The 20629-nt window shown below is 40.7% G+C and overlaps 1 protein-coding gene across 1 annotated transcript in view; it reads left to right on the top strand.

Annotated features, from left to right (window-relative positions):
- PRDM16 (PR/SET domain 16) overlaps nucleotides 1–20629 on the top strand; it is an 842524-nt gene that overhangs the window by 720579 nt on the left and 101316 nt on the right. Inside the window, exon 4 of the mRNA XM_073561698.1 lies at nucleotides 12251–12385. Within this exon, the coding sequence (XP_073417799.1) occupies nucleotides 12251–12385 (135 nt within the window). The remainder of the gene's footprint in view (nucleotides 1–12250; nucleotides 12386–20629) is intronic.

Here is a 20629-nt window from a genome sequence, read left to right on the forward strand (position 1 = left end):
TGTGTTTCCTGTCCTCCTCTCACTGCCGACTTTTATTCCCCATTGACTTACATTGGGTTTCTGTGACGGACTCAGCTCCTGCTGAGCCCATTTTTTGAGTGGACCCTCTGGGTCGTGGCACCCACCCACCGAGGGCGAGCTGACCTTGTGAAAATCCACCCCCTATACAGGGAGTGTCAGGGGCAAGACCAAGGGGGTGAGCCACCACGACTGCTGGGACCAGACGGCCGGCTCAGGGGACACTAGACGAGTGTCTGACAACAAGGACGAGCAGGAAGCAAGACGAGACTAGACGTAGGTGCAAGGTATCTTCATTAGAATAACACAAGATCACATACAGAGTAAACAAGCAAAACGTGCAAGGTGCGCGCGTGGGCACGCCAAGGTCCATAACATGGTACGTGCCAGATGGCACGCCTAGGCACAGGTAATGGCATGGTGGCATCGGACTCCGGACTGCTGGCAAACCGACAGGGTCCAGGGATCAGGCTGCGGACGTCAGCTCCGGACATCAGGCCGTAGTCATCTGGTTCCGGACCTCTGGCAACGGTCGGCAGGTTCCGGGCATCCGGCAGGCAAACCAGGGTTCAGGCAAGGAGGCACGACAGATATCCAAGCAGGGTGCGTGTTTAGGAACACGCCAAGGTCCGAGGCTAGGTGCGTGTGTAGGGGACACGCCAGGGTCCAAGGCTAGGTGCGTGTGTAGGGGACACGCCAGGGTCCAAGGCTAGGTGCGTGTGTAGGGGACACGCCAGGGTCCAAGGCTAGGTGCGTGTGTAGGGGACACGCCAGGGTTCAAAGCGAGGTGCGTGTGTAGGGGACACGCCAGGGTTCACAAACGAGACAGGGTGCGTGTGTAGAGCCACGCCAAAGCATAGGATAAGACAGAGTGCGTGTAGAGACACGCCAAGGCACAAGGTACAAGACAGAGTGCGTGTAGAGACACGCCAAGGCACAAGACAGAGTGCGTGTAGAGACACGCCAAGGCACAAGACAGAGTGCGTGTAGAGACACGCCAGGGTTCAGAGCAGGGTGCGTGCTAGGAGCCACGCCAGGGCACAAGGAAGGGCTGCGTGCTAGGAGCCACGCAGGGACGCACACCTCACTGGCCAATGCACACGGCTGTAACGCCAGCACGAGGCACGACTAAGGCACAGGAGGGGGCAAAGGAACCTTCGTGCTAGGAGCCACGCCAGGTTCAGGACAGGGTGCGTGCTAGTAGCCACGCCAGGGTTCAAGGCAGGGTGCGTGCTAGGAGCCACGCCAGGGCACAAGGAAGGGCTGCGTGCTAGGAGCCACGCAGGGGGCACGCCACACTGGCCAGTACACACGGCTGTACACAAACACGTGGCACTTACCACGGCACAGGAGACGGCCAAGAGGAACCCACGCCGGGGTTCAATGCAAGGACAAGGCAAGGAATACAGGCAGAAACAGAGCCAGGTCAGAGAGAGGACAGAGTCTAGCAGCGGAGCGTAGGCAGAAGCCCAGAGCCGGGCCAAGGGAAGACCTTGGGACTAGACAAAGAAACGAGCACTAAGGAGAGGAGAAATGGTGCGTGTGCCAGGGAGCACTACAGAGCACCATAGGAGAGAGCGAGGCAGAGCAAGCAAAGACTGAGACCATAGGGAGGAACACAAAGCAAGGAATAGCAAGGCAGAGAACACAGGGAGGACTACAAGTCAAAGCATAGCAAAAGCAAGACATGGCAAAACAGGCGAGGCAGAGAACAAAGGAAGGACTACAAGTCAAAGCATAGCTAAGGCGAGACATAGCAAAACAGACTAAGACAAAGAACAGCAGAAGGACTACAAGGCAAAGCAAGGCAAAGACAAACATGGCACGAGAGACAACAAAAGACATGGCACAAGACAAGAGGCGGAATACGAGCACGGAGCGTGTGCAGAGACGCACTACAGAGCAAAGTGCAAGGGCACAGAATAGAGGGAGCAACCCCACAGACCCAGAGCCTTGCAGGGAAGCAACACAATAATCAGGCCCTGAGCATAGGAAGAGGCGGCCTGATATAGGGCATAGCACCTCCTCCTCCAGGTCAGGACCAGGGGAGAACTTCCGGGATTCTAGACATGACGAGATGATAGCAGAACCAGACAGTGCAGGATCTTAGGAAACGTCACATGATCAGGGTTTCAGACATGACGAGATGATCACCGAACCAACCAGTGCAGGATCCTAGGAAGAACACATGATCCGGGATTCTAGACATGACGAGATGATTGCAGAACCAGACAGTGCAGGATCTTAAGAAACATCACATGATCAAGGACTCCAGACATGACGAGAAGATCACAGAAGGCAGAGCAGAAACGCAGGGATCCTGCAGCTCAGACATGAGGTGAGTCTGCACACAGCTCTAGCGAACATGCAGGACAGCAGACAAAACATGCGCATGCACATCGCTCCAGGAGTTCTTGAGACAAACAGACATGGCAGACATGGCGGACGTGACAGTTTCGTGTTTCGGGACGACCCCGACTTTTCCCTATAATCGGATGATCTTGCTCGACCCGACTTTTGGAAAAGTCGGGTTTCACGAAACGAAACGCGACCCTAAAAAACCAAAAGTCGCTCAACTCTAGTTACAACCACTAACTGTAACTATATGAGTGGTTGTATCCATAGATATCTAAGCTACTGCAATGACCTGCACAACATGTTGTAAGTGACATAGCGAATCAGAAGAACTATACTACATTTCTAATTGAAATAAAATAACTCAAGGAAAGTGCAGTATAAAATTCACCTAAATATCATAGTTATGCACCCATGGAAAATATTAAAAAGACAACTCGGACAAATAAGATAAAACAAACGAAAAAACCGAGGAAAATGTCCAATAATTAAAATTTCTTTATTTTATTATTTAACAAACAAATGTATACATTATATATATAATTAAAATAAATTAATAAGGGGAGGTCAATGCCAAAATGAAGGCAGAGCCAGGGGACAGCTGTAAATACTTAGCAAAAATGCACCCACAATAATGTCATACAAAATCTAGTGAAAACAAAATTGTATAATTAATGTATAATATATAAATATATATAAACATATATATCAAGTGCAAAACTACAGATGATAAGTGCAAGCAAGAAAGAACTGTGTAAAAAAGAATATATATATATTAAAAAATGTAATATAAAAATAAAACAGATTAATTAATAATAAATAATAAATATATTACCACAAATAAAGTGCAATGTGTTGAGAAAAAGTGAATAAAAAAGTGTACAAAAAATCCCTGTATAAATGTATATATATACACATATATTTAAGACCAAGTGCTGAAATAATTAATAATAAATAAAATAAACTAATAAGCTGCCGCACATAAAGTGCGATATGCTGCGGTGATGAGGTGATGCGGTAAATCAGCGCTTATAGTATCCTGTCCCCAGGCTGTGCCAGCCCCTGACGAAGGTACGCCGAAACGCGCGTCGGGGCTGGCACATCCTGGGGACAGAAGCAGCAGAAAGGTATCCACACTGTGCTCACTTCTTTTATTATTTATTTTTTACTATAAGCGCTGATTTACCGCATCACCTCATCACCGCAGCATATCGCACTTTATGTGCGGCAGCTTATTAGTTTATTTTATTTATTATTAATTATTTCAGCACTTGGTCTTAAATATATGTGTATATATATACATTTATACAGGGATTTTTTGTACACTTTTTTATTCACTTTTTCTCAACACATTGCACTTTATTTGTGGTAATATATTTATTATTTATTATTAATTAATCTGTTTTATTTTTATATTACATTTTTTAATATATATATATTCTTTTTTACACAGTTCTTTCTTGCTTGCACTTATCATCTGTAGTTTTGCACTTGATATATATGTTTATATATATTTATATATTATACATTAATTATACAATTTTGTTTTCACTAGATTTTGTATGACATTATTGTGGGTGCATTTTTGCTAAGTATTTACAGCTGTCCCCTGGCTGTGCCTTCATTTTGGCATTGACCTCCCCTTATTAATTTATTTTAATTATATATATAATGTATACATTTGTTTGTTAAATAATAAAATAAAGAAATTTTAATTATTGGACATTTTCCTCGGTTTTTTCGTTTGTTTTTACATTTCTAATTGGAGGTATTTCCTTATATTATTATTATTATTATTATTATTATTACTATTATTATTATTACACCTTCTACTTATTGGGATAGGATCATGGAGATGGGAATTCCCTTTAAGCTAAAAGTCCTAAAAACTATCCAAAAAAGATCATAGCTAACATGAGTTTTACAATGGGCTAGATTGTAGAAAACGATTTTTAGTACGGTACCTATAGGGTTATAGAAATAGAAGCTTTTTTAACATGTTTATCTGGTTACGTCAAATGTATCCGGCAATTTGCACCATTTTCCCATCTCATCTACTATTAATAAATGGATTTCAATGACCTCCAAAAACGGTTGATAAAGCATGTCCTAAAAACGTGGAAAAAATCCTGACTAATAGAAAAATCTCCAGCCTTTATTACACACTACAATGATTTTTTTTCTTTTTTTATTTCTATTTTTTTTTAACATACAATGTGACGGTTTATAGAGAGAAGAAATGTTTTAATTACACAGAACAAGGGGGTTGACGCCATCTGAAAATCATTAAGTATAATTGTGCAGGGCCTGGGTTAAATGAGTCTGCACACTTTGGGAGCAGGGAGCACAAATATGTAAACACTGGGTAAGTGGCAGCCCCCCCCCCGTCCCGTTCCCACCTCAGAATGTTTTTTGTGCTTTTTTTTTCTTTTACTGAGTCGACTTTGCAAATATTCTGTGCCTGCTGCTTTCTCTTTGGGTCTATTCCAAAACAGCCTGTGTGTGACCACAGCCACCGGGTAGAGACCGAGAGGAAGGAGTGGGCTTGAGCACAGGGAGGTAGATAGGAGGATGCATGTTAATCAGGGGGCTTTCATTACTAACAGCATTGTTTTACTGCAGACCCTGCTTGTTGTCCTCCGAAATTAGGTAGTAAATGTAGTTCCACTCACTGACTTACTTAGCTTATATAAAAAAAACTATAAAAATTCCTGAATACTGTGTTTATTATCAAAACTAGAAAAGTAATCTTAAACCAAAGTCCCATTCCTTCAGTTCTTAGCATATTATAACAACATATTTTCTTAAAAAATAATTGTCAGCATCAAATTTGAATCTAAAGTAAAGACGTGGCTGTAATGGTACAGTAATACTGATTAAATTGATACCTTTGGTGAAAAAATCCACTTTCTGGTCCTTCTTTAATGACTATTAGAAGCTTACTGCTAATTAGATTTTGTTCCTCAGGGGCGGGACTGTGCACTGGGACTTCTCCTTCCTGTCTTTGATTCCCTGCCCCTCTGACTGCCTCCAGCCTTTGAAAGACAGGTCATTGCTTTTTCAGTATCCTGCCTCCTCTGTTTGAAATATCGTGCCGTCATTGCCATGGGCACCAAGTGTCAGTGTGAAAAACATTGCAGTGTACACTGTTTTCTCCATTCAAGTCTATGGGTGGGCAAATAAATCGGAGCCCATGCAAAACATCCACAGAGCATCCGTTTTTTAAAGATACATTTCCACTATTAATCTAGGACACTATATTTTTGGATTATCTACATTTTTGAATATAGATGTATGAAAACTGATAGCACACGGATGTCACGCGGGCATATAAAATGTGGACTCATGGATGACAATATCAGATGAAAATCATCAGAGTTTTCTGGAATCTCGGATAATTTTTCAGACCCTCATCTGATCCTGTCCTTAGGTTCAGGTCTAATGATGAGTATTTCATACATTTCCTAAACAAAGCAGATTTATTTAAAACATGACATACCAAAAAGAGATTAAAAAACACAATAAAAACGCATGTAAAAAAAACACTAAAATTACACAAAAAAAGCACACATAACTTAAGGCTACTTTCTCATGATGAGCTTTTGGTTCATTTTTGATGATGCGCGTTTTTGCTGTGTAAAAAATGCAGCGCCTTAGGCCGGCGTCACACTAGAGAGGAATACGGATGAGTGAGAGGCGTCAAAAAAACGCATTGCACATGGACCAATAATTCTCTATGGGGTAGCTCCCATCAGCCGTATTTTTCTTGCGTATATTTTACGGTCTGTGCCAATCGCAGCATGCTGCGATTGTCAGCGTACTACGGCCGTAGTACGCCAATGCAAGTCTATGGGTGTACTAAAAATATGCGTTACACACGGACCACACGTGTAACTTGTGAGAAATACGCACCCGGCGTCTTTTAGAAAAGCCGGCAATTCAGTGCGCTATACAGTAAACTCACACTGACAGGTTTAATAAAGAAACGAAAGAATAGATCTAGACACATAGAATACATATATATATATATACATGTCATTGAGACACACATATATATATTTATATTTATATTTCACATAGTTCTTCATAGCAGAATAGCCGCTAATTCAATTGCCGGCTTCTGTCAAATCATGACCTAACCCGACATGAAATGACACATGGTTTACATACAGTAAACCATTTCATTTCATGTTTTTTTTATATGTCCCTGACTAATAATTAGATGAGGGTTTGTGCGCAAAATTTGGGAGGTGTAGGTGTTAATTTAAGGGGTTAATTCGTTGTAAAAAAATGTGCGGGCCCCCACTGTAATTTGTCAACCAGAGAGGTAAAGAAGGTGAGTGAGGGCAGATTTTAATAGCCTTGAGAGAGACCATTGTTTTTGACCCCCCCGGCTACAAAAATCTGCCCCCAGACACCCCAGAAATGGCACATCTATGAGATTCTGGCACTTATCCTCTCTATTCCCATTGCCCTGTAGCAGTGGCGAATGGGTTAATATAACAAAGGGTTAATGTCACCATTCGATTGTAAGGTGACATTAAGCCGATTAATAATGGAGAGGTGTCAATAAGACACCGATCCATTATTAACCCTATACAAAGAAAGGGTTAAAAACCACACACAGATATTAATTAAAAAGCCTTTTAATGAAATAAATACACCAAGTTTTTGACAATTTTTTATTAGTCTGGTAATCCCCAAAAACCATGACCTGCAACAAAAATAGCATAAAAAATCACCAACATCCTTACCTCTCCACCTTTCAGTCATGTCCCACGCTGCAATCCATCAGAAGGGGTTAAATAGTTTACAATGAGGACCGGTGCTAATGCGACCAGCCTCACTGTAATCTACTACAAAATGAATTGTTCAGCTCTGCGCAGCCTCATTGACTGCCTTTAGATGATCTAATTACCGTGGGAAAGTTTCTGACTTTTTTCCCACGGTCATTAGTTCATTCACAGATCAGCCGGGGACTCCCGCTGACGTCATTGAGGCTGTGGGGAGTCCCCGGCTGATCTGTGAATGAACTAATGACCGTGGGAAAAAAGTCAGAAATTTTCCCATGGTTATTAGATCATCTACAGGCAGCCATTGAGGCTGCGCAGAGCTGAATCAATTCATTTTGTAGTAGATTACAGTGAGGCTGGTCAATTAGCACTGGTCCTCATTGTAAACTATTTAACCCCTTCTGATGGATTGCAGCGTGGGACATGACTGAACGACGAAGAGGTAAGGATATTCGTGATTTTTTATGTTTGTTGCAGGTCATGGTTTTTTGGGGATTACCAGACTAATAAAAATTTGTCAAAAACTTGGTGTATTTATTTCATTAAAAGGCTTTTTAATTAATGTCTGTGTGTAGTTTTTAACCCTTTCTTAGTATAGGGTTAATAATGGATCGGTGTCTTATTGACACCTCTCCATTATTAATCGGCTCAATGTCACCTTACAATCGAATGGTGACATTAACCCTTTGTTATATTAACCAATTCGCCACCGCTACAGGGCAATGGGAATAGAGGATAAGTGCCAGAATTGGCACATCTTATAGATGCCACATTTCTGGGGTGTCTGGGGGCAGATTTTGGTAGCCGGGGGGGCCAAAAACAATGGTCTCTCTCAAGGCTATTAAAATCTGCCCTCACTCACCTGCTTTACCTCTCTGGTTGACAAATTACAGCGGGGGCCCACACATTTTTTTACAACGAATTAACCCCTTAAATTAACACCTACACCTCCCAAATTTTGCACACAAATCCTCATCTAATTATTAGTCAGGGACATCTAAAAAAAACATGAAATGAAATGGTTTACTGTATGTAAACCATGTGTCATTTCATGTTGGGTTGGGGAATGATTTGACAGAAGCTGGCAATTGAATTAGCGGCTATTCTGCTATGAAGAACTCTGTGAAATATAAACATATATATGTGTCTCAATGACATGTATATGTATATATATGAATTCTATGTGTCTAGATCTATTCTTTCGTTTGGATTTGAAAACCTGTCATTGGGCTCCATTATATGTCCGTTTTGCAAGCCTGCGAGAAAAAAACAGTATACGGATGCCATACGGATTACATACGGATGCTTACATGAGAAAAATACACGGCCACACCCTGACAACGGATGACATGCGGAGCACTATTTAGGGACCATTTATCCGTATTACGGCCGTAAAATACGTTCCGTATTTTTCTACCTTGTGTGTGACTCCAGCCTTACAGTTCCGGCAAAGTGGATGGGATTTATAGAAATCTACTGCCCACTGTGCTTTTTTAAAATGCTGCATAAACTGAGCTGCGGTGTGGCTTTCCAAATCCACAGCATGTCAATTTCTCTTGTGGGTATGCTAAGTTTTTTTAGTGTGGATTTTCGCATTGACTTAAATTAAGTGTGGAAATTCCACAGGTAAAAAACCCACATGCAATTTTAGTGCGTTTCTACAGTGGAAATGCATCAAAAATGCATATATTCCACACTACGTATATCAATAAAGTTTGGTCAAAGACAAATACCAGGAAGTGTCAAAAACAAAGCAGCTATAAAGTATACAAAACATGACAAGGAAGCTAGAGACAAAAAAAAGGGTAAAAAAAGTGATAAAAACACATGTAAAAAAAAACACAATAAAAATACAAGTAACCTAAGTTAAATAATAGGTGCAGAAATGGCACAGAATTTCTACAACCTCAAAAACACACCATCACGGGAACATGGCCTAATGGGTTTTTTTTTATATACGGTAGGTGATTAAAATCGCTGAAAAAATATTGTGTAGAGGAGACTTAAAAGGATCTGAACTCAGGGGTCTCAGTTTAAAGATTTTCAGCACCTTTTTACATTTAATAAATTTACATTTTTTTAAGGATTTTTTTTTATCCATAACAGTAGAGTAATTGGCAAAACACATGTATGGTATGAGGGGCCATGACTACCTTTAGGATGAATATGTGTCTGGAGGGTTTCCGTAGACTAATAATGTAAAACAAAAAGCTGTGAGTGCAAAAGTGAGTGACAGATACATATAAAAAAAAGCTTTTATATAACAGCAGAGGTGCGAAATACAGGAAGCTGCTGAATCCCCTGCATTAGCCCAAACAATGAGCAAATGCGAAAAAACAACAGGGTTATTTGTGTGGGTTTTACAAGAACCTCTAAAATCATGATAATTATAGCGTGCTCGTCCTATAACTAAGCAAGGCCCTGTTGGGTCAGATATAATTGAGAGACCCCCTCGCCTCCACACCAAGCCGAGCTTATGCAGGCAAAAATCAGCTGCGCTTTCTCCTAATGTGTCTTCCCTTTTAGAAATCAGAAATTCCCGCATGGATAATTCTGTTGAAAACATTAACCATATGATAATTTTTAAAGGGAAATTTAGGCAACTATTTTTGTTGGTAATGCACAGTTTAATGTAAAGCGCCCCGCGTCGTGGAAGGAAAGCAATGCGGTCAAAATAGCAAATGTTTCCTTGCTTCAGTCTCACCGTGAAGTGATATTAATAATTTAGTTGCACATACAACAAAATTCCTTTAATCTATTTGTTTGTCCAGAAGCACATTTCCAAAACCATTAGGTTATGTTTATGCGGATCAGATACACAGCAAATTTCCTATCTGCCGTGTATTAAAGACACAGCAAAGTGGATGAGATGTTACAAGATGTCAAAATATGTAGGTTGTGATGCAGATTATTATTGGAGCAAACGCCAAAAGTGGCTCCAGCAGGAAAGAGTAGACCTTCCTTTATATGTCCCATTCCTTCTGGATGGCACAAACAGTGCATTTTTTGATACCAACTTGGATTGTCTATTCCCATTACGACATACTATAATCGTGTCCATGCCATAAATCCTCGTGGTTGCATATTTTAAAGGTGCATGGTTCTTAACTTTTTGGGTTTTTTCTTTTTCCCCCTAAAACAACTGCAAAAATGTTTTACCTACAACGCTATGGTGTTTTAGTGGCATTTTTGGTAGTGCGTTTTTTACGAAAACGTGTCTTTGTAAAATATATTAAAATTGGGATGTGCAATTAATAGGACACAAGCTTTATGCCACATTCACACATCCATGGGTCACAGTCCGAGCACGTATAGTGATATACGGATGGTCCACTGACACGACCACGACAGCTTCACAAACATATATGAGGATGTCAGAGTTCAGGTCAAGAGACCCGCGCACAGTACCTGCTTCATGGTACAGGCTCGGACTATGAAACCTAAATGTGTGAATGCAGCATTACACTCCATTCACACTTTGCGGCTTTTAGACACAACAGCTTTATACTGATGCAGTCATTTTTCTGTTTTCTTGCACGATAAATTTATCTTTCAAAGAAACACATGTGAAATGGGCTGCCATTACATCCAGACATGTATTCTTGCAACTGAAACAGCTGTTTCTCTGCAAGATTAAGTGATTGTGCATGGGAGAAGGTGGAAAAATTGCAGAGGTACTACGCTAAAAACTGCAAAATTACTGGAATGCGTTAATGCAGCCATAAATGGGTTGCCCTAAAATATTGATGACCTGTTATTGGGATCGGTGATCAATATCGGATTGGTGGATGTCCAACATCTGGCACGGACCAGGCTTACCAGCGCTGGATGTATAGACCCGGAACAGCACAGCCTAGTTGCTGCTCCATGGTACAGCAGATCAGGTCTTATACATTTGCGTAGACTGTGACATAAGAAATGGTGGAGAAACTTTTTTTTTAATTCATGTACTAGAAAAACTGATGACAATTGGACCACACTCTGATATCTGATTAAAATAATCTGTCCGTTTTTCTTGTATGTGAGAAAAACTGACATCTGAATGAGGCCTTAGGAGGCAATAAACTGCTTGTACCTACCAACCTTTGATAAGAAAATTGCAAGGAATTTGATTTCCCCATAGCTGTCCCTTTAGTAAATGCAGTAAATAAGAAAATAAAGGATTTGCTCTTTAAGCAATTGCCTGGTATATGAGTGCAGGTTAAACAATGATGGATCAATGCTTCATGTTTTTTTAATTTTCAAAAATGGTGTAAAGCCTATAAAATGTGCAAAGAAATAGATGAAAAATAATGTCAGTGATAGATAATATAAACTTCCATGTATCATCTGATTCCAGTGTTCACTGTGGGTATTCATGCTTCTCATCTAAGCATTGCATAGAGGGACGCTCCTCGGACTCCACACATCACGGCTACACAGTGATACAATTGTGTACAGTAATTTTTTGCTGCTAGCAATGCGGGCAAAGGCCACAAATTGCTCTTCATTCCCATGCACCCTGACAATGGCTGGATTAAGACCTATCCAGATGCTCTGTAAACCTGTCTAACAAAAAAGATCTCTAAAAGAAAAAAGCTGCCATTTACCACCACAGTGTAGAAAATAGTGTTATGGCAATGCAATTTAAAGGCACAGTACACCATATTTTGATGTGGCTCATGTTTAATTGTGTGTTTGAGATAAATGCTTGGTAAAAAATGTTTTCGGTCAACTGGTAAAAATGCATGGAGACAGTGTTCGGATATAGGACGGGCTGTGTAGGCAGGTGCAAAGGGCAACATTGGGCAATAGCGCTTTCATTTCTTTCAATACCCAATTAGAAATTGTCTCATTGGACCCAAATAATGCATGTTCTATTATGTATCATGCTAGGAACCTGTGAGAGGGTATATCCCTTAAACTCTTGACTTGACCACAAAGTGAGCTTCTCCCAGATCGGCATGCAGAACCAGACTTTGGGACAGAGAGGAAATGGCTGCTATGCACTACACAATTTTCACTCCTTATATTGATTGTGACAAATTAAAGTTTGCCAATGTCAAATGTCTATAACATTGTTCTCTAATATTTCCTTTTCCCAGGTTTCTGAAGAATTGGAAGAAGAAAAGATGTGCATTGAAAATAGTCAATCAGGATCCGGCAGTTGGCTAAAATTTATCCGAATGGCTTGTTCATGCGATGAACAAAATTTAGCGGTGTGTTATCACAACGATCAGGTAAGTTGGATTGGTTGATGTTACTTTTCGTAAAATTAGATGTCTTGAAATTGAGCACTGCCTGAGGGACCCAGCAACCTTCAAGGTCTAGTTGGCCTTGAAGTAATTAATGAAAGGGACAGGGATTATAGGTTAGCGTTAACAGAGGGATCAAACATATGTAGAGAGGAGATGGTTTAAAAAGTTTGTTATGGTAAATGTTGCAAATAAAGGTGGGCCTTGTAATCTATAATGAAAGGCATGTATGCATGCTATGTGTCTTATCTTCAGCCATCAGATGTGAAAAACATGGGTTTGGGGAAAAGGAATTTTTTTTACTGGTCATAGTTATAGTTGTCACAGCATTAGTGGTGGTTTACCATTGTTCATTGAGAATGAAAGTTGATCCACATGTAAACTGTCTTGTACCATCTTGGACAGGAAGAGAAAAAATATCCTGATACATGGGCATGGCGGTTTCAAAACTACAATGTTTTAGTGTTGATAAAGGGAACTTTGGTAATTTTCACTTGACCCACAAGAAGCTATCTGTGATATTTTGGGTTAGTTTTGAACTAGGGAGGTCTCCTGAAATGGTTTGTGAAGTAGAGTCATTTCTCTGCTGTCAACTGCCCCTTCCACACAACCAAGACTGTGATCTTGAAAAGAAAAGAGGGCAAAAGTCGGAAAATACCAAAAATACATGAATTTTATTAATTGCAAAAAGGACACATAGGAGAGCAAGACACAATAAAGTTAGTCACATGATAGTTTAAATTGATGAGGACAAAAAGGTAATAAGTGCCCGAAGACGAAAGAACCGGTGCTGCCTTGATATAAAATATAGGCAGGGTAAAGTATTGTTAGCAGGAGAGGAAGCAAATACCACTCTTTGTGAAATGTACGTCAGGGTTTACCGGTGCACCGAAGCGGCTACAATTATGGGTAATGTTTATGGTCTTGGACCTTCTTTATGATTTAACATTTGGTTTCTTTGGTGCTGCACAGACACCTCCTTGGAGACATCCACTGGGTTGGTACTATATGTTTTTTTCTCCGGCTAATTACCGCATGTGGTGTAGGTCCAGCGCTTTCAGTGAGGCATTACAAGTGTGGTTCTGGCGGGTTGTGTAAGGCTGTCTATGTAATTAGGATAAATTAGGCTTTCCTTGAAATACTTTTAATTCCCACTGTGGATCCTTTCAGTCATCCTTATCAACCTGACCATTGCTAACACTACTTTACCCTGCCTATATTTTATATCAAGGCAGCACCGGTTCTTTCATCTTCGGGCATTTATTACCTTTTTGTCCTCATCAATTTAAACTATCATGTGACTAATGTTAATGTGTCTTGTTCTCCTATGTGTCCTTCTTGCAATTAATAAAATTCATGTATTTTTGGTATTTTCCGACTTTTGTCCTCTTTTCTTTTCACAATAATTAAGTCGGCACCACGTTTACTTCTATGGGCAAACTGAGCACACTGATGAATAACATTTAAATATGTATTATTGGAGAATATAGTTATCAAGACTATGATCTTGTCTGAATGAATCTCTTGGCATGCACGTAGTGATGTTAATATAGTCAGATAATGTGCCCATTGAAATTACAGCTGAGAAATAATACGCAGTGATATCACAGTAGAGGAGTAATACACACAGTAATGTCACAGTAGAGGAGTAATGCACACAGTGATATTACAGTAGAGGAGTAATGCACACAGTAATATCACAGTAGAGGAGTAATGCACACAGTAATATCACAGTAGAGAAGTAATGCACACTGTGATATCACAGTAGAGAAGTAATGCACACTGTGATATCACAGTAGAGGAGTACTGCATACGGTAATACCACAGTAATTGAGTAATGCACACTGTGATATCACAGTAGAGGAGTAATGCACACAGTGGTGTCACAGTAGAGGAGTAATGCACACAGTGATGTCACAGTAATGGAGTAATGCACACAGTATTATCACAGTAGAGGAGTAATGCACACTGTGATACCACAGTAGAGGAGTAATGCACACTGTGATATCACAGTAGAGAAGTAATGCACACTGTGATATCACAGTAGAGGAGTATGCACACAATGATATCACACTAGAGGAGTAATGCACACAGTGATATCACAGAAGAGGAGAAATGCAAACAGTGATATCACAGTGGTGATAGAATTTGCACAGTGATGTCACGGAATAGACATGATGTTCTTAGTGACATGGAATTATACAAATAGTGATGTCATAGTACAGGATAAGGCACCTTGTGATGTCATATCATATAGCAAGGCACAACCCATGTATGTGTAAGAACACTTGATGTCACAGAACAGGGATATTGGAAAGATATCACAGCACAAAAATAATGCAAAAAGTGACACCTGCTTCCACCATCTATAGTGATCACTAACTGCACCTTATGTCTGAGTGGTGTTAGATCCTCTTAATTGTTGGATCACGTGTTGGTACCCTGGTAGTTATGCCTATGAGACCACCATAACACCATAGGTTTTAAAGCTGCAACAAAATTATCCTGCTACAACACCACTAATATCAAAGCAACAATTTTCCTTCTTGTAGAAGAAATCGAGGAGACCACCCTAACACCCCCACTACCAATAACCTCTCCTGACATGTCATTGCGAGTGTGGAAAGATATTTTGCTGCGGTTCGCCCTCTTAAGTTCTCTATTTTGGCCTCATTTCATAGTGGGTTAATGCGTTTTGTTGTAAGTAAGGCCTTCAGTTCTGTTCCACTGGCGACAATGATGGAGGTTACAATTCGACTGCGAATAGATGACTTTTGGTAAACTACCTGGCCTCATAATGAAGCAACCACTTTATCCTATAGACATGGGTCCTCATAATGTAACAATCGAACACTTATTGTTCACTTCTCCTCCCTCGGGGCGTTAAGCCAGGTTACCCATTATGGCTGCGGTCAGGTAGAACCTCGTCCACCATAATTTGTAGCTCGGCCGTATCTCATTTCATGCTGGTCATCAAAGTGTTTTGACACAGAGAAGGATTTTTTGATCTTTGCTGACCAGAGCCGCAGTCAGACCACTCAATCATGTTGATTAAAACCCCAAGTGCCGTTAAAAGGCACACTGACCCAATCACACACATAATTACCAGCCGCAGCACACGGTTGGCATGTTGCCCCTGGTCACGTACGACATAATCATGAAACCTTTACAGGAAGCAAAATAAAAAAAATCCTCATTCAGTGAGCGACTTGCTGAGTTTAGTTTATACCTGACAATAAAAAGTATAAAAAATAGCCCTTTATTCCATATGTGTATTATCAATGAGTTGTCATTGATGGACACTTGCAGGTGCAGACTTGAAAAAATATGTTAGGAACAGTCGGGGATTCATTTTTTACATTTTTTTCCAAAAGACGTTTGTTACAATAAATGACAGTATTGGGGGCATTTAGTTATTTAGTTCTGTTAGGCTTAGGAATGATATTGTTGTTCTTTTTAATTATCAAAATTAACCGTGTATACTGTATATAGGATAATACAGGTCATATAATATGATTCTCGACATCTACCCCAAACTCTTAAAGGGAATATGTCAGCAGGTTTTTAGTATGTAATCTGTAAGCAAGAGGAAGAGAGAGAGTCGAGCACGGGAAAAGGCAGAGAGTTCGCTCCGTAGGAAAAAGAGAGCAGGGACCTGCTGCGCGCCGCAGAGAGAGACAGACTGCAGAGCAGATACCCAGGACGGGCGCAGGGGTGACTCCCGGGTACCAGTGAGTGTGCAGAGAGACGGCACTGAGGGAAGCATTGCGGTGAGGGCATCCAGGTATTTCCCGGGTGCACAGGAAAGCACATGCAGAGTAGAGACTTGTGCAGAGCTGCACTCTTCAGCTCTGCAGTTCAATGGACTTAGGGCTCAGAGGGCAAAACCAGTGACCGCCCGCTGCTGCCAGAAGCGGGACCGTGTGTTGGGCAGGGAACTCTGAAGACGCAGCACCGGCCTCCGCCGGTATCCCATCACCCATCTGGCTGCAAGTGTGTAAAGGACAGCAGAGTCACGATAAGTTAAACCTAATAAAAAAGACAATTGAATAAAAAATAACCCTTACACTGTTTAAGTTGTTTAACCCCTTGTTGGCTCCCTGCGAGGAGAACCCCTATCGTGTTAATTAAACCACACCCTTGTTAACCCTTCTCTGCACCCTTGTGTTACTGCATCCGTTTACCTGCTTTACACATGTGTTTGTTAGTAATTTTGCAATAGCTGCAATATCAACATGTCCATCCCTGATCACGCCTCCATTGTGGCCCTGGACCACCCATTTTGACAGAGTTGGGCAAAACTGGAGTGAAAATGCCTAAAGTTGCAACATCCTCCCAGCTCTTTGTGGGTGTGCAAGTAGGACAATGACAGCGATTCAAGTCAGCCTTAGTGAGCTGAAAGCAGGACTGTGAGCGACTGAAATATGGTGGGTGGCAGCTCCTAGGAAGGAAATGTTGCCGGTCAGGTCAAGAGAGGAACTTGCTATGAGGGACCCCCACTAGATTTTTTACGCAGAGGCCTTCATCAACATTTATCCAGTTCTGCCTCAAGAACTTATCAGCTGGTCTTGTGATAGGAATACTTTTGCACTGTGACACCACAAAAATTCTAAAGACAGAGAATTTTTCCTTCTCTGTCCTGTTATACAAACAAGGAGTATGTACCAAAGAATCTGCTGTGGTGAGGATCACTCGGCCCAGACACCCTACTCCTATTTGCAAATCTGAAAAAAAAACACAGACCACAATCATAGATCCTGGTTTCTGGCTGAATGGAGATTGATGTAGGCCCCCCTCCACCTCCAGTAGGAACAGAAGACAGTTGTAGTACAGAGCTGACAGTGATGGATAGATAGTAGTTTGTTCGGGCCGTGAAATAAGTTTCCCTTTGTCTGGGAACAGCAGTAGAGGTTCTTATTAGCCAAATAGATGGGACCAATTGAAGAAATGCATTTTGCATAAAATAACTAACTTGATATTTAAGAAAATATAGCTCTAGTATTTAATAGAAAATTACATAATGGCTGTCCTGGTGCCAAATGAGAAACAAAGAGTCTAACAGTGAATTAGAGGGTCCCTCAGAGACGCACTTCACACTTTGGGAAATCTGCATTTTACGATCTACAGTAGGTTCATGCTTTATTTGAGCATAAATCAGCTAACCGTCACCGTACAAAGAAAGCATATTCAGATATGTAAGATCATTTCATGAAATATTTCCCCAAGTGATGTGCGGAAATTACCGTTGCGTTCATTCGCAACCACTGCAGGTCATGAAATTGCTGCAGATCATTGCCTATGAGGAAGGGGAGGGTTGATTGTGCGCTTCACTTCCTGGCCACATCATTGTGCTCTCCTGGTAATTCAGAATGGCATTAGCAGGTGACCCTGACAAATTAACTGGGGCTTCTAATGGCTTTCTGTATGTGTCAAGGCTCAATTTTCACTCAAGGCTACAATATCGGTGCACTACTTTTAAAAGAGCTCTGGCAAAAATTAAGAGACCACTTCAAAGTGTTCAGATTGTCTGATTTTTCTCTTTATTGGTATATTTTTGAGTAAAATTGTAAATTGTTCTTTTAATCTACAAACTTCTGACAACATGTTTCCGAATTTCTAAGCAATACATTTTGTGTTTTTTTTCTAAAAATGAGAAATGGTCAAAATTAACCCCTTCACTACCAAGGGTGGTTTGCACGTTAACTACCGGGCCAATTTTTACAATTCTGACCACTGTCCCTTTATGAGGTCATAACTCTGAAACGCTTCTGTGGATCCCGGTGATTCTGACATTGTTTTCTCATGACATATTGTACTTCATGATAGTGGTAAAATTTCATTCATATAACTTGCGTTTATTTATGAGAAAAACGGAAATTTGGCGAAAATTTTGAAAATTCCGCAATTTTCCAACTTTGAATTTTTATGCCCTTAAATCACAGAGATATGGCACACAAAAAAATTAATAAGTAACATTTGCCACATGTTTACTTTACATCAGCACAATTTTGGAACCAAAATTTTTATTTGTTAGCAAGATATAAGGGTTAAAAGTTGACCAGCGATCTCTCATTTTTGCAACACCATTTTATTTTTACGGACCACATCACATTTGAAGCCACTTTGAGGGGTCTATATGATAGAAAATACCCAAAAGTGACACCATTCTAAAAACTGCACCCCTTAAGGTGCTTAAAACCACATTCAAGGAGTTTATTAACCCTTCAGGTGCGTCACAGGAATTTTTTGAATATTTAAAAAAAATTAACATTTAACTTTTTTTCACAAAAAAAATTACTTCAGGTTCAATTTTTTTTATTTTACCAAGTGTAACAGGAGAAATTGGACTGCAAAAATTATTGTGCAATTTGTCCTGAGCACGCTGATACCTGATATGTGGGGGGAACCACTGTTTCGGTGCATGGCAGAGCTCAGAAGGGAAGGAGCGCCGTTTGATTTTTTCAATGCAAAATTGGCTGGAATTCTGATCGGACGCCATGTCGCGTTTGGAGAGCCCCTGATGTACCTAAACAGTGGAAACCCCCCACAAGTGACCCCATTTTTGAAACTAGACCCCCTAAGGAACTTATCTAGATATGTGGTGAGAACTTTGAACCCACAAGGGCTTCACAGAAGTTTATAATGCACAGCGATACAATTAAAAAATCATATTTTTTCCACAAAATGATCTTTTCACCCCCAATTTTTATTTTCCCAAGGGTAACAGGACCCTAAAAGTTATTGTGCAATTTGTCCTGAGTACACTGATACCCCATATGTGGGTGTAAATGACTATTTGGGCACATGGCAGAGCTCGGAAGGCAAGCAGCGCCATTTGACTTTTTTGGCTGGAATTGAGATCAGACACCATGTCGCGTTTGGAAAGCCCCTGATGTACCAAAACAGTGGAAACCCCCCACAAATGACCCCATTTTGGAAACTAGACCCCCCAAGGAACTTATCTAGATGTGTGGTGAGAACTTTGAACCCCCAAGTGCTTCACAGAAGTTTATAACGCCCAGGCGTGAAAATAACAAAAAAAAATTTTTCCACAAAAATGATATTTTTGCCCCCAAATTTTTATTTTCCTAAGGGCAACAGGAGAAATAGGACCCCAAAAGTTGTTTTGCAAATTGTCCTGATTAGGCTGATACCCCATATGAGGGGGTAAAACACTGTTTGGGTGCATGGCAGGGCTTGGAAGGGAAGGAGCACCATTTGACTTTTTCAACGCAGAATTGGCTGGAATTGAGATCAGATGCCATGTTGCGTTTGGAGAGCACCTGATGTGCGCAAATAGTGGAAACCCCCAATTCTAGCCCTAGCCCTAACCCTAACCCTAGCCCTAGCCCTAACCCTAACCCTAACCCTAGCCCTAGCCCTAGCCCTAACCCTAGCCCTAACCCTAATGGGAAAATGGAAATAAATACATTTTTTTAATTTTATTATTTTTCCCTAACTAAGGGGGTGATAACGGGGGGTTTGATTTACTATTTATGGCGGTTTTTATGTTTGACAGATGTCGCACGCTAAAAGACGCTTTTTATTGTAAAAATAGTTTTTGCATCACCACATATTGAGACCTATAATTTTTCCATATTTTGACCCACCGAGTCATGTGAGGTCTTATTTTTTGCGGGACGAGTTGACGCTTTTATTGTTATCATGTTCGGGCATGTGACATTTTTTGATTGCTTTTTATTTCGTTTTTTGGGACGCAGAATTTACAAAAACCAGCGTTTCATGAATTTCTTTTGGGTGGTGCGTTTACGCCGTTCCGGGTGCGATAAAATTTATAAGGCGGTTTTATTCTTCGGGTCAGTACGGTTACAGCGATACCTCATTTAGGTCGTTTTTTTTATGTTTTGGCGCTTTTATGCAATGAAAACAATTTTATATAAAAAATAATTATTTTTGCATCACTTTATTCTGCGAGCTATAACTTTTTTATTTTTTCGCTGATGATGCTGTATGGTGGCTCATTTTTTGCGGGACAAGATGACGTTTTCAGCGGTACCATGGATATTTATATGCGTCTTTTTGATCGCGCGTTATTGCACTTTTTGTTCGGCGGTATGATAATAAATCATTATTTTTTGCTTCGTTTTTTATTTTTTTTTTAAGGGGTTCGCTTAAGGGGTTAACTATTGGGACAGTTTTATAGGGCGGGTCGTTACGGACGCGGCGATACCAAATATGTGTACTTTTATTGTTTTGTTTTTTTTTTAT

Source organism: Dendrobates tinctorius, unplaced genomic scaffold, assembly GCF_039654945.1.
Source record: "Dendrobates tinctorius isolate UK_male_01 unplaced genomic scaffold, ASM3965494v1 ptg000326l, whole genome shotgun sequence".
In the NCBI taxonomy this organism is placed as follows: Eukaryota; Metazoa; Chordata; class Amphibia; order Anura; family Dendrobatidae; genus Dendrobates; species Dendrobates tinctorius.